General features: G+C 42.8%; 1 protein-coding gene across 1 annotated transcript in view; it reads left to right on the top strand.

Annotated features, from left to right (window-relative positions):
- The window catches only part of Gsap (gamma-secretase activating protein), a 99,987-nt gene that overhangs the window by 20,724 nt on the left and 62,570 nt on the right, over positions 1-16,693 (top strand). The window contains exons 4-8 of the mRNA XM_021162344.2: positions 1,168-1,237; positions 1,514-1,567; positions 10,680-10,768; positions 13,764-13,833; positions 14,927-14,976. Coding sequence (XP_021018003.1) covers positions 1,168-1,237; positions 1,514-1,567; positions 10,680-10,768; positions 13,764-13,833; positions 14,927-14,976 — 333 coding nt within the window. The remainder of the gene's footprint in view (positions 1-1,167; positions 1,238-1,513; positions 1,568-10,679; positions 10,769-13,763; positions 13,834-14,926; positions 14,977-16,693) is intronic.

The raw sequence follows: 16,693 nt of genomic DNA on the forward strand, positions 1-16,693 counted from the left end.
AAAAAAAAAAAACAAAACTGCAGGAATTTAGTAACTTCTTTTAAAAAGACTATTATTAATTGTGTGTATGTGTGTACGTGTGTGTGGGGGTATGCACTCATGAATGCTCAAGAGGTGTCAGATGCCTGTGGGCTGGACTTACATGCAGTTATGAGTTTCCTAATGTGCGTGCTAGGAATAGAACTTGGATCCTTGTCAAGAGTAGCTCATAAAGCTGAGCCATCTCTCTAGACCCAAACTTAGTGCCTTCATAGTAACTCAAAGTTCCCCTTTCGTAAGTGCTCCCTGTGGAGATATGGTGACCCAGCCATAACATGACCTCAGTCCTTAACCTACATGTTGTATCTCCCATATACACAACTGTTTTCATTGCCCTTAGCATTGTCCTTGATGAAGTGGAATCTTTTGACCTTTTTCTGTTCTTTAAGACAAGGTGCCACTATATAGCCCAGGATAGCCTCCAACTTTTAATCCTTCTGCCTTGGCCTTTTGGGTTACTGGTGTGCACACCATGACCAGCTTCTCTTGATATTTTGAACATTTCAAACACGCATAAAGAAGAAAATATTAAGTAAAGATAGATTTCTTAGCCATCTCTCTAAATATGAGATACACTTGTGACACAACCAGTAGTGTCATAGTCAAGTGTGCAATCTGATTAACGCCTTCCTCATCTCAGTGCTTTAATGCTAACATTTGAGGCTCACTAGGACAGTATACACTGTACTAACTGCTTCGTGAGTATTGTCTCTCCTGATCCCCCTGATAACCCCATGAGATATTTCACTGACTTTGGCCGCCCACTTCAGCAGTTCTTGGACCTCATAGTAACATGAGACACATGTTATAGTCCTAGGTTCATTGTGATGGAATTAGGAGGCTGAGTAATTTGTCCAAAGTCACACAATTGGAAAATGATAGTCAGAATTGGACCATGGGTCTAGCCTGGTTTCAAATGCTGTTTGCCTGTCTCATAGCTAAGTTTCAGTGCCAAATACGGCATAAAATATTCAACATTTTCCTTGAAAAATAATCCAGAATATTACTATTGGTTGAAGTCTCTTTAGGAAATGTTTTACTAAACAATATTTAGTATAAAGTTTAACAGGAATGTATCTTCATGTAACTGTTTCCTGTAACCTCCCCCTTTTTTGGTTGTTTTAATAGCATCTGTACACCTTTGAGAAGGACATGCAAGCTGTCAGTTGTTCAGTCAACAGTGAGAGAACGATGCTTGGTGAGTTGAGATCTCATCTTTGTATGTTAAAGACGACATCTTGAAAGTCTAAGCATTTTGGACTTTGCAATATTTGGTTCTAACAATTTCCCAGAAATTCATGTTGAAACTGAGAATCTGTAGGATATTCCTATAGGAAAGAACATTTTTTTTTTTCATTCACTCAGTGTTACACTGAAGATCCTTACAACTCTCATTTATTCCAGGGTAAAATGATAAACTTGAACAGCTACCATGTGAATCGATTGCTAATTCAGTTGTTTTCTTTTCCATTAGCTGCAAGTTTCATTCAGTATACCACAGAGGGAGTAAAGAATGACCTTCAGCCAGGTAATGGAATTATTCTTCCTTTGTACGTATTGATAGATAAAGATCTGTCAGGCTGAGCCAAGTCTCAAGCTTCTTTAGAAATGTCTTTATTTTATAATAAAAAGGCAGTGGCTATTTAAGCACAAGCAATGTTTTAAGTTTTGTTTCTCAAGTAGGCAGAAAAGCATGAAAAGTAATATAGTGGTAATTATAGGGATAATGAGATGCTAATTAGTGCCTGAAGATTAAGTGAATACTGGAAAATATTTGACTTCTGTGACCAGAAGTTAATGTCGAAGTAGGAAAACTACTTAAAAATATCTGGTGAAATATTGATTAATCTCTAATGTCTTATGAATATCTAGTAACTACAAAGTACATATCTGTTCAATTGCCAAAATTTACTTTATAGTTTATTAGCCATGTGGAGTAAAACCCTTTACTTTTTAAATTTCAAAAGGTACTCTATATTGTTTGTCCATAACCCAACAGTATTGGCTAGTGCTGTAGTCAGGCACTCTGCGTGGTGGAGGAGATACAATGTCTGTAAGAGGTGAGGTGCCTGTCTTCATGGCACTTTCAACCTAGCACTAGACTTAAAGTATTCACAGTGACCAGAAGCCATAGAAATAAATACATTCAGTGTAAGAAAAATGAAGTGCCAGGCTTGGGTCATAGCTTAACCCATGAAGTGTTTGCTATGCAAGCATGGGAACCTGAGTTTAATCTAAAAACCAACGTAAAAACAGCCAGGTACACACTTGTAATCTTAGTGCTATGGAGGAGGGCATAGGCCGTACCTGGGGCTCACTGGCCAGCCAGCTTAGCCCGAACAAAGGCTGAATGCAGTTCATAAGGACTAGCAATGGGTACAGGGTCTTGACCTGTGGTAGACATAAATGGATGAGCCACTACTTAGCTTTAGATTTCTGTTGCTGTAAAGGGCAGTTGATTCCACTGGATCCAGCTTTGCAATTTGTTGAGGACTCTGGACTTTTATGTAAAGATCTAACTTATAAAAGTCAACTCAACTAGTCTTTAAGACTGTGCTCCAGTAATGATAGCCATCTGTGTGGGCTGGAGGCAACTCTGGCCCAGAGGGTCTGATTCTGGCCCCTTACTGCTGTGTCCCCAGGTGCTTTCCCTCGACTCTGTTTACTTGGCACTTAGATTCCTTCTTTTGTTAGCAGAGTTCCTACTTGGATCTATTCTGTGGTTACGTGTGATGGGAAAACCCTTTATACATATTTTCCACTTGAGTGTCACAAGGCTGTCTTGGGCTTCTGAGGACACACATTTCCCTACATCTTACAGCGGCAGGAGACTTGGAGCCGAGCCTGGGAAGAGCTTTTGTGAGATACTGGTGGGCTAGATGTTTTCTCTGAGGTCTCATTGCTTATTCACACTTTCACCTTGCTACGATATACTGAGAACTACCATCACCTGTTTCCTTAGTTTCTCTAATGCTCTTAGCTTAGCATTTGAGGCAATGGTCATCTCTAGGGGTGGAACTGGATTGAATTGTGTGGGATGTGATTTAGAATACTAGGATGCTGACCCCCAAACAAGTGTTTGAACAAAATAAGATTCGGGGCTGATCTGACGTACTCCTGTGTCCTGGGAAGGCAAAATTACTGCTGTAGCTGCGCAGCTGGTGAGGCCAAGCCACTTGCCTTGGATTTGGACTGTGTGTCGTCTGCTTCTTCTTGTTACTTGTTACCTCTAATCTAAGAAAAAAAGATTTTTTTGCTCGTCAAAGTCAGAGCAACTGTAATTTTTACTTGGTATTTATCATTTATGCCTTACCATCAATAGTCAATGGTGTATGTGTTGTAAAGTGCACGTCCAGATCAATTTCAAAGTGTTGCTTAAAATTAAAATTAAATTAGATCCTACTCCGATATGCCTGCCCAGTCTTGGCTTTGGGTGAGATTCCTCGTTTGAACCTTTAAAAACATTAGGCTGAATATTATTAGCTATCATGCTAAACCAATTAGCTTGTATCCCAACTCACCGTTTATCTTGACCACCAAGTAATGACCATGCATAACTCCAGACTGCTCCTCCTCAGCTTCTCCACCAGTGTCTTGCTTTTGGCTCAGGATCATTGGGAAAATCTGTTTTCTGCATTACAGCCTGGGAGTACAAATGGAAAAGATGCTCAGTAGGCAGACCGAGGTTAGTGGGAATCAGGAAGCAGAAGGAAAACTGTTCTCCACTTCCAGTCTGAAAAGGGATGATTCTGAGGGAATGGGGCGATGGGGCTCACACACTCACATGCACTCTCTCTCTCTCTCTCTCTCTCTCTCTCTCTCTCTCTCTCTCTCACACACACACACACACAAACACACACACACACACACACACACACACACACACGTGAGGCCACTAATGTGCTGATTCCCTATCTAGTGTGCTTCTGGCCTTTGGCCCTGTCCCCACTCCCTCAGGCAAACTTCTGGCTGGAGTGGACCTGATCTGTTAACTTCTGGCCTTAGTTTGAGTTTCTTTAGAAGCAACATCTGTTTAAAAGGATTGACTGAGTGCTATTAGTGTATTTGGGTCATGGAAACACTGCCGGGGCATGATTTTAACCTGAAAGAGGGAAAGGAAGGTCACATTTCTGATAGCAACTGTCAGCTCAAGGGCTCCCAGCCTGGGCTAGCCCCTGTAGATTCACTGTGTTAAAGAGTGATGGGGGCAGTGGGTTGGGCTGGAGGAGGAGGAGTTAGAAGTCCGAGGAAGAGGAAGATGAGGTAGAGGACAGTCATCTCCATAGCAAGAGAGCATCATCAGGACCTGGCCTTTATTTTGCCAGAAAGAGAATCCTACAGTTAAGGTTGCATCTGGACACATTTAGAAAACAGAGTTGTCAGGAGTAGCTTCTGGATTTGATAAGCATATGAGAAAAAGAACAAGTCAAAAGTGACACAGCCTCTGTATAAGTGTGTGTATGCCTATGTGAGTTTTTGCGTATGAATGTGAGTATGTGTCTGTGTGAGTTTTTTAATGTGTGAATGTGAGTGTGTGTGAGTAATGTGTTTGTGTGTAAGTGTGTGTTTGCATGTGAGTATATATATGAGTGCTTGCATGTGTGTATTTGTGTGTGTGTGTGTGTGTGTGTGAGTATGCTTGCATGTGTGCGAGTAAGTGTATTTGTGTGTTTGTATGTGAGAATGTGTGAGTGTATGTGTGAGTGAGTGTGAATGAGTGTGTGTGTGAGTGAGTGTGTGTGTTAACAGGAGTTAGAGAAAGTATTTGGTTTTACACATGATTAGTTTGAGATGGGAATTAGACATCCAGAGATGTGACGTAGGGATTTAGTCTGAGTCAGAGCTCAGGCCAGAGGAGGCTGGGGTTGGAGAGCGCCCTTGGGAATCACCAGTAAGCGCCATGGAAGGTTTTATCCTGTTAAGGTTTCACAAGTACAACTGGGCTTGGTGGTGTAGCCCTTGTTAAACCAGAACATAAGGGGTAGATGGAGGAGGGTCAGGAGTTGATAGTCATCCTTGACTACATAAAACTACATGAAACCCTGTCTTAAAACACTGTTTACCTGAAAAAAGAGACTTCAGAAATGATGCAGCCAGAAAGGACTATAGAGTATGTCACGATGTTTTGTCCTTTGGACAGGTACATTGGAAAGATTTCTTTTGTCTGACAACAAATGGTTTCCATATAAGTCATTTTATTAAAAAAAAAAAAAGTAGTCTCCTGCAAAGTGTTGTTTAACACTCTGTTGTTTAAAATGCGATTTCTTTCCCCATTGCAAAAGAGACAACCTATAACATACTTCAAGTAAAAGATTCTTTGATCCACATACTTTATAGTCAGCTTTTACCAGCAACCTCTTTCCCTGGTCAATGTATAGTTGATGTTGGTTTAGAAAATGATCTTCCATAGGAAAAGGCCCCAGGGTTACTTCTGTGTCTTCTCTTGTAGGGCTGCCTTTGACAGCTGATACAGTAGATCTTTCTTGAGCAGCATCTGGGGTAGCCACTTGTATTGGAACCCACTGTCATAAAGATTCCCCAGAGTCTTCATGCCATTAGGGGCAGATGAATAATTATTCCACGGAACTGTGGCTTACCTCAAGATCTCCACTGGGAAGGACATGGCCTATGATTCAGAGACATTCCTGTTGGTAGTGGTTGACTCCCACATTCATGGTAGCGGTACTGCTTAAATGCTGGCCTGGAGATCAGTGGAGGAAGATGTTTCTACTATTGAGAATAATTTAAATGATAGTCGGAGGCAGTTGGATTCATGCTGTAAAGGGTGATTCATGTATAGGGCGATTCCCTTTTTCTTTCTATAGTTTTCCCTGGCTTCCCCCAAACGGTGGGTTTTTCATGCAGTTAGAATGTCTGTGTAATAATTTAGTTTTAGTAGGAAAGTTGTTTTCCCTTCTTGTTCTCAATTTTCACAATATTTTTATTCTATTTTTCTTTCTGACTCTTTTCAACACCAATGCCTTTCTTATTTCTGGAGCCATGTTTTAGGTACCAAGCAGATTCCCACAGTTCCTCACTGTCAGGGTGACATAGTCTAGAGTCAGCTGAGAAAAGATTCTCAGTTAAGGGATTGTCCAAATCAGATTGAGCTGTGGATCTGTCTGTGGGGGGATCCTTTTGACTGTCAATCAGTGCAGGAACGCCCATCCCACCATGGGTGGCACCATTCCCTAGGCATGGGGTTCTGGGCTGTACAAGAATCTAGTTAAGTATGAGCCTCTCAAAAGTCAGCAAGCAGCCTTCGTCAGTGGTTTCTGTTTCAAGGTCTTGCTTGAGTTCCTGCCCTGACTTCCCTCATGGATGGACTGCGACTTGGGTGTGTAGGCCAAACAAACAGCCACCTTTCCTCCCTTAAGCCACATTTAGTCATGGTGTTTGTCACAGCAACAGAACGAAACTAGATCACTCATCATTGCTTTTGTCCTGTCAACAGGAAAGCAGCTTTGTGAATCAATGTGCTGTCCTGCCACTTGGCTTTTCTTTCTTTCTTTCTTTCTTTCTTTCTTTCTTTCTTTCTTTCTTTCTTCCCCATCATAAACCATGGTATTCGTCAAACGTTTGTCTTTCCATTCTGTAGTTTATACTTGTGATTCATAATAGCTTAATGCTGCTTGCCTTTTCAAGTGGTTTGTGTGTTCAGAAGGAGTGTGTACATGTAAGAATATGTATGCACGAGTGTGGAGTGTGAACTCCTGTGGAGGATGGTTTAATGTCAGGTGTCTTCCTCTGTAGGTCTGTTTTCTTCTGTGTGAGTCAGGAGCCCTCACTGACCCCAGAGCACATGGATTTGGCCACACTGGCTGGCCCATGAGCTAGATGGATCGGCTTGTCTCCACTCTGGACTTACACATAAACACTGCTGTGCCTGCCTGTTTTATGTGATGTTGAGAATCTGAACTCAGTTCTTTATGCTTGCATAGCAAGCACTTTCCCCACTGACTCGTCTCCCCAAATTCCTCAAGGTTTTCTTTTCTTAGTTTCTACTAATAATTTTATTACTATGCCATTGATAGAAATGAGTACACAACAGGGCTCTAACGAACAACAACAACAACAACAACAACAACAACAACAACAACAACCAGATTGAGATCTGGGCAAGGTGATGCTTGAAATTGCCACAAAGGAGAAAAACCAGTCTCCAATGCTTCCTTCTTCTGCCGCCCCTGGTGCTGCCTGTGTGCTCCTTCCTTGTGGACCTGGGGCCTCTTTTGTGAAGAGGAAGTTGAGGAGACTTCCGGCTCAAGGAAGGAGTCAGAAAGGACACAAGACTGAGAACAACGATCATAACCATTTGAAGGTGGTGGGGCAGGATGCTTTTGTGGTGCAGTTTGATTAAGAGGCAGACAGTACATAGTAAACCCATGAAAGCCATTATAAATGACAGGGTTTGTCAATGAGGCAGATCAGATACAGGTTTGATGGGACAACCAGTCGATGAAACAGACACACCTGCACAGTTAGAAATGGAGATGAAGATACGACGACCGATGTGTTCCTGCGGCAGACAGGGGTGTCCTCTGAGAAGACTGAGAACCTGCTACCTGCCCCCAGAATCTTGTTCTAGACCAAGAATACAATCTCAACTAGAAAGCCGCCATTTCGTCCCGCCACATCCTGACTACCACAGTATAGTTTTCTCTTCTCTTTCATTCCCTACCCTCAGTTCTTTATTGTTCATAAAGTAACAGGAGTATGTACACAAGCATCTCTCTCTCTCTCTTCATTCTTTTTAAACTACACGCCCAGGGTTCTGTTTTGGTTGACATCAGATGGAGGTGTTTTTACGGGGGACAAACTGGTTCTGTGAAAATATCCACCTTTCCCCATTAGAAGCACGCTCACTCAGCACTTGTCTTAGATTCCAGTAAGCTAGTTTGCTTTAACAAAAGAGCATAACCCAACAGCATAAAATCCTTGCATACCTTGTTCAATTGGAGAATTTTAATGCTTTTCATTTATCATTGTAAAACCAAGGGCAATTTTATTACTTTTTTGTACGTAGTGGTTACATGTAGGGCAATCTGTCTTTAAGAAGGGATAAATTACTCTTGAATAAAATGATCCTAGATAGTTTCCCCTTCAAGTCAAGTGTCTTGTTGCTTAAATAAACTTTTTGTTTAAAATTAAAAAAAACAAAAACAAAAAATTAAAGACACTAATGTTAAAAAGAAAAAAAAGCCCGCCCCCCCCCCCAACACTGGGTGAGTAGCCTAGCACCCTAGAAGCTGAGGCAGGAGAATCACTCCAGATTCCAGGGCAGAACCAAAACACATCCTCCCAAATAAAACAAAACCCCTTTAACCCCAGCATTCCTCAGGTACAGGCAGAGGGATTAAACATTTTGAGCCCATCATTAACTATGGTGATTAAATCCTGGTATGATGGTTTGTATATGCTTGGCCCAGGGAGTGACACTATTAGGAGGTATGGCCTTGTTGGAGTTGGTGTGTCACTGTGGGTGTGGGCTTATGGCCCTCACCCTAGCTGCCTGGAAGTCAGTCTTCCACTGGCTGACTTCAGATGAAGATGTAGACCTCTCAGCTCTGCATGTACTATGCCTGTCTAGATGTTGCCATCCTCCCACCTTGATGATAACGAACTGAACCTCTGAACCTGTAAGCCAGCTCCAATTAAATGTTGTTTTTATAAGAGTTGCCTCGGTCATGGTGTCTGTGCACAACAGTAAAACCCTAAGACATCCGGGCTGCTTAAGACCTCTGAGAAAAGAGAATAAGGAAAAGCACAGTCCTCCACATACAGATGAGGGAGTCAGATGTGGCCCGCAGGGTCTACAGGGCATCCTCTCTATCCAGTTTATAGCCAGACATCCAAGTAGACTGAGTCTCCGTAGGCCGGAGCTTAGGCCACTGGAAGGGCTGTGGCTGTGGGTCTCATAGCTAGCCTGGCCCTCCAGGGCTGCAGCAGAAGCAGCTGTGCTCTCTGGCCCGCAAGGACTAGGTTACTGGGGAGTGCCTGGTTCTCCCGCCTTGCCTCTGGCAGTCTGGGTGGAGGTGAGGAGTGAGGTAGGATGCCAGCTGAGCCCGTGAGTAGCCCCCTTCAGGCCCGAGTTTCTGCCTGGGTCACAGGTGTGAGTTGGCAGCTCAGCTTGCTCCTCCTTCAGGCTAAGTTTGAGGACCAGGTTGTCGCCCAGCCTCCCAACGCCCTGGGGGAAACCTCTAGGACAGCTTGCAGCTGGACTAGTCACGGGAGACCAGGATACAGGAGCGTAGGGAATCCAGACAATCTCCCATATGACTGTTGCTCAATTCAGGAATTTCCTTGGAGGGGATCCGTCAGGACATTTTTTATAGAACTAACCCAGGACTCATCATATTTGTTAGACCACACCCTGGAAAATGGCTCATCGTCAATACCTTTCTCCTGGACCAGTGTGTCATGTTACTTTTTTCAGGACTGAAAACTGGTATTGATTCCAGACTGCTGTATGACCCTCAGATTGTACATCCATACCCAAAATACAGTACTTGAGAGAGAACCACACTATAGTAGAGTCTTAAGAGCTGGAGTATGCTCTTGGGAGAGGAGAACCTTTGACTTAAGTTTGAACATCTGTAGTAGTAAACCCCTTCCAGCTCCTGGCCATGGCCTTACCCCTAATTACTTTGGTGACATTTGCTCAGGTATGACACTGAGGACCCAAGCCAGCTGTTGAGAGTGCTGCTCCTGGGGGAAACTGAGATTGTGCACTGTTCACAGGCACTGCCAGCCATCACACGTGCACATCAGAATCTCTTTGTGTTCCCCCACACATGATTGCCACTGCGCTGCAGAGCTGGAGAGACAATGAGCAGAGTGATGTCCATCTAGTCTAGGAAGCCGGGCTAAGAAATGCTTCCACTCGGGGTACATTGACTTCTGCTCCATTGTGGTTTCTTTATCTGGTTTGATGCCCCCCCCCCGCCCCCACTTTTTGGTAATGAAAACTAAACTACTTGCCCTACCACTGACTTACATACATACCTATGGCCCCAATCTTGAGTTTGAGAAATGTCAAAGCAAACCTTAGAAAAATTAAGAAATAGCTACAATAATAGGAAGCACACACCTTCAAAACCCAGCTGCACGTGTCTGCCAGCGATGCTATCTAGGGGAAAGGGCATCCACTGGAGGTGAGCTTGTCAGGTGCTCTCCTGTGTTACAGGCAGGTGTGCACAGCCATAGCATGATGATTCAGAAGCCATTTGCGTTTTAGGTAAGCTGCTTCCTTTCCCAGTGCCTGCTGCCAGTCCTAGGGCACTCAAAGGCTTTCTGTTGAACATGGGCATTCTTTGGTTCAAATGTAGCTTCCTTCAGGTGTAAAAAGATGTGGAAGGTGGGTCTTTGCTAGGCTGATCACTCCTGTAGAGTCCCTGGGCCCACCACATGTCCCTGAAGAAAGGAACAGGGCAATAGAATTGTAATGTTACCTCAAGAGACATGATGACGTGATGATGGTGGTGGTGGTGATGATGATGATGATGGTAGGATTGTTCTGTTAACTGTTGCGCACTATTGGCTTAAGTTGATGCCTTGGGCATTCTTCTTCATGGTTACTTGAGAAAAGAGAATGTGTGCTGTCCCAATCGTTATGACTGAAAGCCTCCTTTTCTCTGTAGGGTCGAAGTGCCTAACTTTGCTGGTTGAAATACACCCTGTTAACAACGTGAAGGTTCTGAAAGCAGTGGATAGCTGTATTTGGGTACAGGTAAGTAAGTCTGTTGTCTCCTTGTTGTCTCATTAATCCCAAGGTGTGATGCTGAGGCTGAAAGGGGCTTGTTTACACAGTACTTTCACACGCATTATCACCTTTAATCTGCTAAGCAGTCTTCCAGATGTGAACGCTGGAAGCATTGAGGCCTCCCCTGTTAACATGGAGATAAGAATTCTGGCCTGGCCGCCCTGACCCTGCTATACCCAATAGCAACGCAATGTTTTCACGTGATAGCATACTGAGTATTAAAATAACTTGGTGGTAAGCTTTAAAATTGTTTATTTTGCATATTCACCTGGTTGGCAGACTAATTATCTCTGATTAATGGCAGTAAATTCCTGACCTTAGCAACACTGTGCATTGCTGCAGAAGCAGGCAGAGGAGAGGTGGGTAGACAGCCAGGTTTTAGTTGAAGAGCCACCCTGTGCATTCTTGTGCTTATGAGGATTTATTTGTAATTCGTAATCTACAGTTGTGGAACTTTGCCAGGCATTTGTTGAGCAGGTAAGTTTTCTGTTTGCACAGCCTCAAGGAAGGTTGAGCCAGGCGATGTTCTGCCTCGTGCTCCCACAGTAGACAAATGACGGTCACTGCCTAGTGCCTCGGGGTTTCAGCTTCCTGCTTTTCCTTGTGATGTCTTCGATGACTTCCTGGCAGCATGCTGAAGTGTTGTCTAGTGTTCTTAAGAGCACAAAGGCTGTGATGTGCTTTACAGAGGAAGTGTGTGTGTGTGCATGTGTGTTGGAATTGGGCCCAGGGAAGGAGTGCTTTGTTTAATCTTCTTTTGAGACATTATGGAGCCCTGGCTGGCCTGGAGCTGGCTATGTAGACCAGGCTGGCTTGGAACTGGCTTTGAAAAACCAGGCTGGCCTGGCCTCCTGTTCTTCACACCCTTACCTCTAGAGATGGAACCTCAAGCCTTCACCCATTATGCATACTTCTTTCTGCTCTGTCCCTCTCCCTGGCAGAGATGTGCCTCTTCACAGTCTACCACGTCTGGTCTGCACTGTGTTCTGTCTTTCATGATGCTGTTTCCCTAAATATGCATGATGATCGTGTAGATTCTTACTTTTAATGGATTTAGAATGCAAGAGAGCCATCCTGAATGCTTTTGGAGAGCTGTACTTGAAGGCTATGTTTTAGTTTTCAGGCCTTGCTCTAGGAAGACATACTGTTAAGACTTCATAACAATAGCATGACAACCACCATCTATGTGAGTCTTATGAAATGACTTTCTCAGTGATTACCATGCAGAGACAAGGCAGAGGCTTAGAGACTGGCAGCCATGGTCTTGAGTACTCACATACCTAAGAAGGTAAACAACTTCTGCAAACATTATGAGCTTCCCTATCCTTCTCCATTTTTTTTAAGTTCTAGGATAATTTTATTAGAGTTTAGAAGAAAATCATATGACGGCAGGCAGGTAACCTGTAAATCTTGGTGATTATCCAGAGGAGAATGGACGAGAGAAGGGGGAGAAAAGCCATACTGCTGGAGTCGAGTCATCACGGAGGCCAGCCACTTGCCAGTGGACAGCCACGTGATGGGCTGTGATGTTCAGAGGGTCAGAGAGCCCAACGGGTTAGGGTAAGCATGCCTAGAAAAGAGAAGAAAAGGGATACGGACAAAGTTACACGACTGTGGCTCTGTAAGAGACTGTTCTGGGGGCAGGAATTCTGGGAACACAAGGGCACCATCTCAAAGGGATGCTTATACTACCCATCTCTTTAGCATGTAGTTTAAAGTGGTCCTCTCTTCTTGAGGGGCAGTCCCTTGGCCAAGTCATGGGCCTATCCAACTAGATTAACTCTAAGGGAAGAGACACTGATACATTCTGCTGAGACCTGCCATCGTCTTAAGGGATAGTGCCTTGTTGTGGTGTGCAGAGGGCTATGGTTATGTACGTAATTTAACTCATCTCAGCCCTTTCCACAGTCTAGTGTGCAGGGCATCTCATTTGACTCTCAGGAGTCACTAATAATTAGCTCGGTATTATTTTTGTAGCCAGATTTCATCTTTCTATCCAGTATGTAATTTTAAGGTCATTGCTAAAAAGAATGTCCATATAGTTAACAGTTTCCTTTTCAACTGTAGAAGAGAGACAGAACAATGATTATTTAAAGAAATTCTACTGATCTATTATACAAAGTAAAGACAATGATAACGGAGAGGTCAATGTCTGTGAAATTGGGCCATATGTGGTTATGTCCTTTTATAATAAAGTTTTGTGGGTACCAGGGAACAAAAGTCACTGGTAACTCTTTCTAGTAAATTTCTAGTAGGCTGACTTACTGTGTGTCCTTTTTTGATAATGAAAAGATTGAGATGTTGGCACCATCTCATGCCAGCTTTCCTTCAATACCATGTGTCCTGTGGGCAGATACTCACAGTGGCAAACACACGGGGGTGTCCCGTGTCAACCACTCTCTTCCCAGTGGCTGCTAGTATAACTTGGAACCTTGTAACTCTTTAGCCACTTGCCACATCATGGCTCCCTGTTCTTTCTTGGAAAGTCCCTGGTCTCTTTGTTCTTTGTCTCTCAGATGGGTGAATCTGGACATTGCAGCTGGGAGTGTACTTACTTGGTTTTTAATTATATACTGGGTTTAGTGTCATAGTAAATATACTGACCACACTTTTACTCTGTGCAATAGAACATATTGTATCAATGTTGTTTGCATTGTTTCTGATCCAATATTCCAAACAGGAAACACCATCTCTGGAGGCAGCTCCCTCCTTGTCTTATGCTCAAAGGAATGACAATAAAGTTGTACCTGGCACCAACCTCCCCCTAGACAACTGAGGTCCTGGAAGTTTCCTTCCTCTTCTTGCTTGACCTTTGACATATGTGCATGTGGAACCCCTTAAGTATTCTGTGGTTCTCAGCTCCTTGCATAAGACACAGCAGCAACTATGATCAAACACAACTACTGAAGTATTAGGACAAGCAAAAGAGTTGCGTATGATTTTTCTAATTCCCTTTCCACAGTTCCTCTACCCACAAGCTGAAAGTCATCTTCTTCCACAGAACCACCTGTTACTGATCTCAGAAGAGAAATGTAAGTGTATCTTTAGGTGATGTGCAGGGTGTATGCACACAGTCTCCTAGTAAAGTGTAAAGGCTGACTGAATCTGCTGGGTTGAATCTGCTGGATTGAATCTGCTGCATATCTTTACCATCACAAGGCTCTGCTTACCTTTGATGTCCATTTGAGACCTAGAATCCCCGTGAAAGCCGCCCCCTCCCCCTCAACTCCTTCCTCAATCTCTACTCAGTTTCCTTGTCTTGGGAAAGGAATTGTTCTTGTATACATAGATATCCAATTTGTCAACTTGTACAACAGTTACACAGCTCTGTCTGTTCTGTCTGTCTGTCTGTCTGTCTCCTTTAAGATGTCTATCAGAGTGGTTGACTATGATCCAAGTGTGAGAGGCTTGGATGGAGAAAAGAAAGGGAAGGCAAGGGGGCTAGAAGAATCCCAGGGCAGAGCGAAAGACCTGCAGTAGCATGACTAAATTTAAGTATAAGTGACACAGAGGTTATGGTCTTTCAGGGTGTTTTCAGATTTGGGAAGGGATATAGACAAAATCCAACAAGCAATCTTTCACATTATGAGATGAAACTATTGGTTGATTGCATTTGAAAGGTCAAATTATATTTGTGTCTTATAATTAGAACCAGCAGGATTTAAGTGTGACTAAACCTAAATTGCTAGTTAATTCAAATCAGATTAAAGTATTATAGATTTTATTTATGCTGCTCCTAAAATGCCTCATGTATACATATAGTTTCTACCTATATTAATGCATTTGTGTGTTAGGAAGTTAGAGAGGTTAACCCTGGTGATGAGGCTCTTATGGTCTTATCTAAGACGATGATATACCTGTGGAGGGAAGCCTGGCAACAGAGGGCCAAACATTCCATAGGTTATAATACTACAGAAAAAAGGAAATGTGCACCTTGAGGCTGTCAGCAGGGAGGATGATGTTGGATTTGAAGTGTCTTGGGAGAGTCCTGTGTTGTGGAGGGGTACTTTTCTAGGCAGTTATTATATAAAAATTTATCCACAGCCGTTAGTTAGAAAGACCTGACTAATGCTTTTTCCTGGATGTTAAAGTATCCTTTTTCTTTTTGATTTTTTTTGTTTAAAGATATTGAGCGGTTTCATATCCAGATCACCAGAGAAGATGGAGACAGAGTGGTAAAGATTTGAAATGCCTCTTGCTTCAACTCTCTTCTAGGAGTTATGATTCTGGCTTCAACAGACAGATGAACTCTTGATACAACACATTTTCTTTGATGATTTTTGAATAATAACCTCCATGCTATGACATATGAACCAAAAGAAAGATGAATGGAGGAATTAGCAGCCCTCCTTGCTATGTCACACCCAGTGCCCTGGGTGCAGTAGGCTCGGGGACCTTCTCCACAGTCTCTCTTGCTTGTACAAACCTGTCCAATGTTAGATCCACACATGGGGGAAATCATGCCTTTGTGGTTATTAGTTTACTTACCACATCAAGAGGATGGAGATTAGAAACCAGGAAAGAAGCTAACTTCTTATATTATTTTATATTATTTATATTATATAATATATTTATATTATTATATTATTTATTATTTTTACATGTAGCACATAGGACCTGCCATCTACGGTCCCCACTCGCCTTTTGTCTCCACTGTCCTTTCACTTGTCTCCAAGTTTCCTCAGTTAGGTTGGCTCCACATCTATCTCCACTCTTGACAACCCTGGCTCGGTTGTTATTAACTCGTGTGAGTAATTATTGAGAAGCCAGATAAAATAGCTGCAATTCATTTTCCAAGGAAGGGCACGGCAGTCCTGGCACAGCGTCTACGATGCTTCAGCCATTCCACTATGCACAAACATCCATTCACTTGCCCATTTTTTGGTTTTGTAGTACAAATCATCTTGGACTTATCTTTTGCTTCTATCCTTTATATGTGGGTACTTTCATTTCTTTGGCCTAAATCTTCAGATTTGGATGGCTATGTTGATGGGACTACGCATTTAATAAGTTTCCGGAGGGTTTGCTAGTTACTTTCCAAAAACCTAATTTTACAAGCCGAGTATTCAAGTGTGAGGTAAATTTACCTTTAACATTTTCCCTGGTAAACTGATAGCTTACTGTTACCTTTGTCTGTACTTCTTTTACTGTTTATTTCATTTGGGCACCTTCTCTATTTACTTGCTATTTAAATTTGTTATTTGGAAAATTTATTTATTATATCTTTGTCTGTTTTTCTACTTGGTTACCTTTTTCTTGACAATTTTTATGAGTTCTGAATATAGTATAGATATAAAAATGATTTTACTCAATGTTTAGTACATATAAGTTAACCTTTAAGTTTTTATGCTTATTTACTGTTGTGGTTAGTGGTGGGTGCATGTGTGTGTGTGTGTGTGCTTGTGTGCATGTGTGTGTGTGTGTTTCTTGGGATGAATATGGAGAGCTTCTATCCCAGAGATCAAACTCAGGTTGTAAGGCTTGGTGGCAGGTACCTTTACCCATCAGCCTTCAAAATAATTTTTCTTTGAGAATATTGATGCTTCTTTGAAGACTTTAAAGCTTTGAATGAAACTGAAATGGGATGCGACTTTCACTAATCATAAAGCTACTGTTGAAAGCCTCAAATCAGCAGAGCTGGCTGGAAATGAGCAGGCTGTGTGGATGGGACTGGGGCTGCTGGTGACCCCGGGGTGGGGTAGTGTTTAGAGCCCAATGGCAGTAACAAGAACTTGGAGGAGAGCAGTAAGCACACACAGTAAGATGAGAATGAGCATAGGCTGAAGGGTGGGGTGGAAGAGAATTTGGGAGTCAAATGATGCTGTGGGGAGAGAATGAGGGAGAGAGAGAGAGAGAGAGAGAGAGAGAGAGAGAGAGAGAGAGAGAGAGAGA

This window comes from Mus caroli, chromosome 5 (genome assembly GCF_900094665.2).
Source record: "Mus caroli chromosome 5, CAROLI_EIJ_v1.1, whole genome shotgun sequence".
NCBI classification, from domain to species: domain Eukaryota; kingdom Metazoa; phylum Chordata; class Mammalia; order Rodentia; family Muridae; genus Mus; species Mus caroli.